The sequence below is a fragment of the Etheostoma cragini genome, unplaced genomic scaffold (genome assembly GCF_013103735.1).
Source record: "Etheostoma cragini isolate CJK2018 unplaced genomic scaffold, CSU_Ecrag_1.0 ScbMSFa_80, whole genome shotgun sequence".
NCBI lineage: Eukaryota > Metazoa > Chordata > Actinopteri > Perciformes > Percidae > Etheostoma > Etheostoma cragini.
Window position 1 is genome coordinate 41,096 of NW_023269428.1, and position 1,471 is coordinate 42,566.

General features: G+C 50.8%; 1 protein-coding gene across 1 annotated transcript in view; it reads right to left on the reverse strand.

Moving 5' to 3' along the window:
- The window catches only part of igfbp7 (insulin-like growth factor binding protein 7), a 2,061-nt gene extending 686 nt beyond the window's left edge, over positions 1 to 1,375 (reverse strand). Inside the window, exons 1-3 of the mRNA XM_034866478.1 lie at positions 1,304 to 1,375; positions 866 to 1,069; positions 125 to 289 (exon numbers count right to left, since the gene is read on the reverse strand). Coding sequence (XP_034722369.1) covers positions 125 to 289; positions 866 to 1,069; positions 1,304 to 1,375 — 441 coding nt within the window. The remainder of the gene's footprint in view (positions 1 to 124; positions 290 to 865; positions 1,070 to 1,303) is intronic.
- Positions 1,376 to 1,471: the final 96 nt, after the last annotated feature.

Here is a 1,471-nt window from a genome sequence, read left to right on the forward strand (position 1 = left end):
GCAGATTCAAAGGAGCTGAAGACAGACTCAGACACCGGCGAGACCTTCCACTTCTCGCGGTAGATTATCGCGAGACCTACTCCCCTGCCGGAGCCACGGGGTTGACAGATGTAAACAAATCTACTAGGAGTGGATTCATTGAGTTCAGAGAATATATATATTGTATATGTAATAAACTGACCAGGACCCAGCCGGTGACCTCGTGTTTTTCGGGTCCTCCTCTTGTCTGGATCGCCACGTTATCTCTGTCTCCAGGAAGAAGCCCCTCCCTCTTCTTTCCTCCTATCACCTGGGGGTGGAGGGGGGGTACAAATTAGAATCAGGGATTAAGCTCCTCCCTCTTCTAACAACTAGCCTGCTCCTTACCAGGCTAACAGCTAGCCAGCTCCTTACCAGGCTAACAGCTAGCCTGCTCCTTACCAGGCTAACAGCTAGCCTGCTCCTTACCAGGCTAACAGCTAGCCAGCTCCTTACCAAGCTAACAGCTAGCCACCTCCTTACCAGGCTAACAGCTAGCCTGCTCCTTACCAGGCTAAAAGGTAGCCATCTCCTTACCGGGCTAACAGCTAGCCATCTCCTTACCAGGCTAACAGCTAGCCATCTCCTTACCAGGCTAACAGCTAGCCATCTCCTTACCAGGCTAACAGCTAGCCTGCTCTTGACCAGGCTAACAGCTAGCCTGCTCTTGACCAGGCTAACAGCTAGCCTGCTCTTGACCAGGCTAACAGCTAGCCGGCTCTAGTAGATTTCTACTGAGACTTCTACTGAGATTTCTAATGAGATGTCTACCGAGACTTCTACCGATATTTCTACTGACATTTCTACTGAGATTTCTAGGGGAGTGGGTGCAGAGAGAGAGATTTACCTTCTTCCAGGTGAGGACCGGAGTGGGAACGCCCACCGCCTCACAACTCAGATACACCTGAGAACCAGAGACGTTATACACTTCACCGGGGGGGGAGACGATCACTGGGGCTGCAGTCAGACAGGTAGACAGACAGGTAGAGAGACAATCACTGGGGCTGCAGTCAGACAGGTAGACAGACAGGTAGAGAGACAATGACTGGGGCTGCAGTCAGACAGGTAGACAGACAGGTAGAGAGACAATGACTGGGGCTGCAGATAGACAGATAGACAGACAGGTGAAGAGACAATCACTGGGGCTGCAGTCAGACAGGTAGACAGACAGACAGGTCGAGAGACAGACAGGTTAGAGACACAATCACTATGGCTGCAGACAGACAGTCAGAGAGAAAGACACAGACAGAAAGACAGACAGAGAGACAGACAGAGAGAGGCAGACAGGATGAAACAGGTTGCAGGAATCAGAAATCCTCGCTGACCTCGAAGGAATTCGCTCTGCGTGAGTCTTCATGTAGAAAAGAATTCAGTGTTTGGAAAAGGATGAGGATGGATCATCATGAGTCACACACACACACACACACACACACACACACACACACACACACAC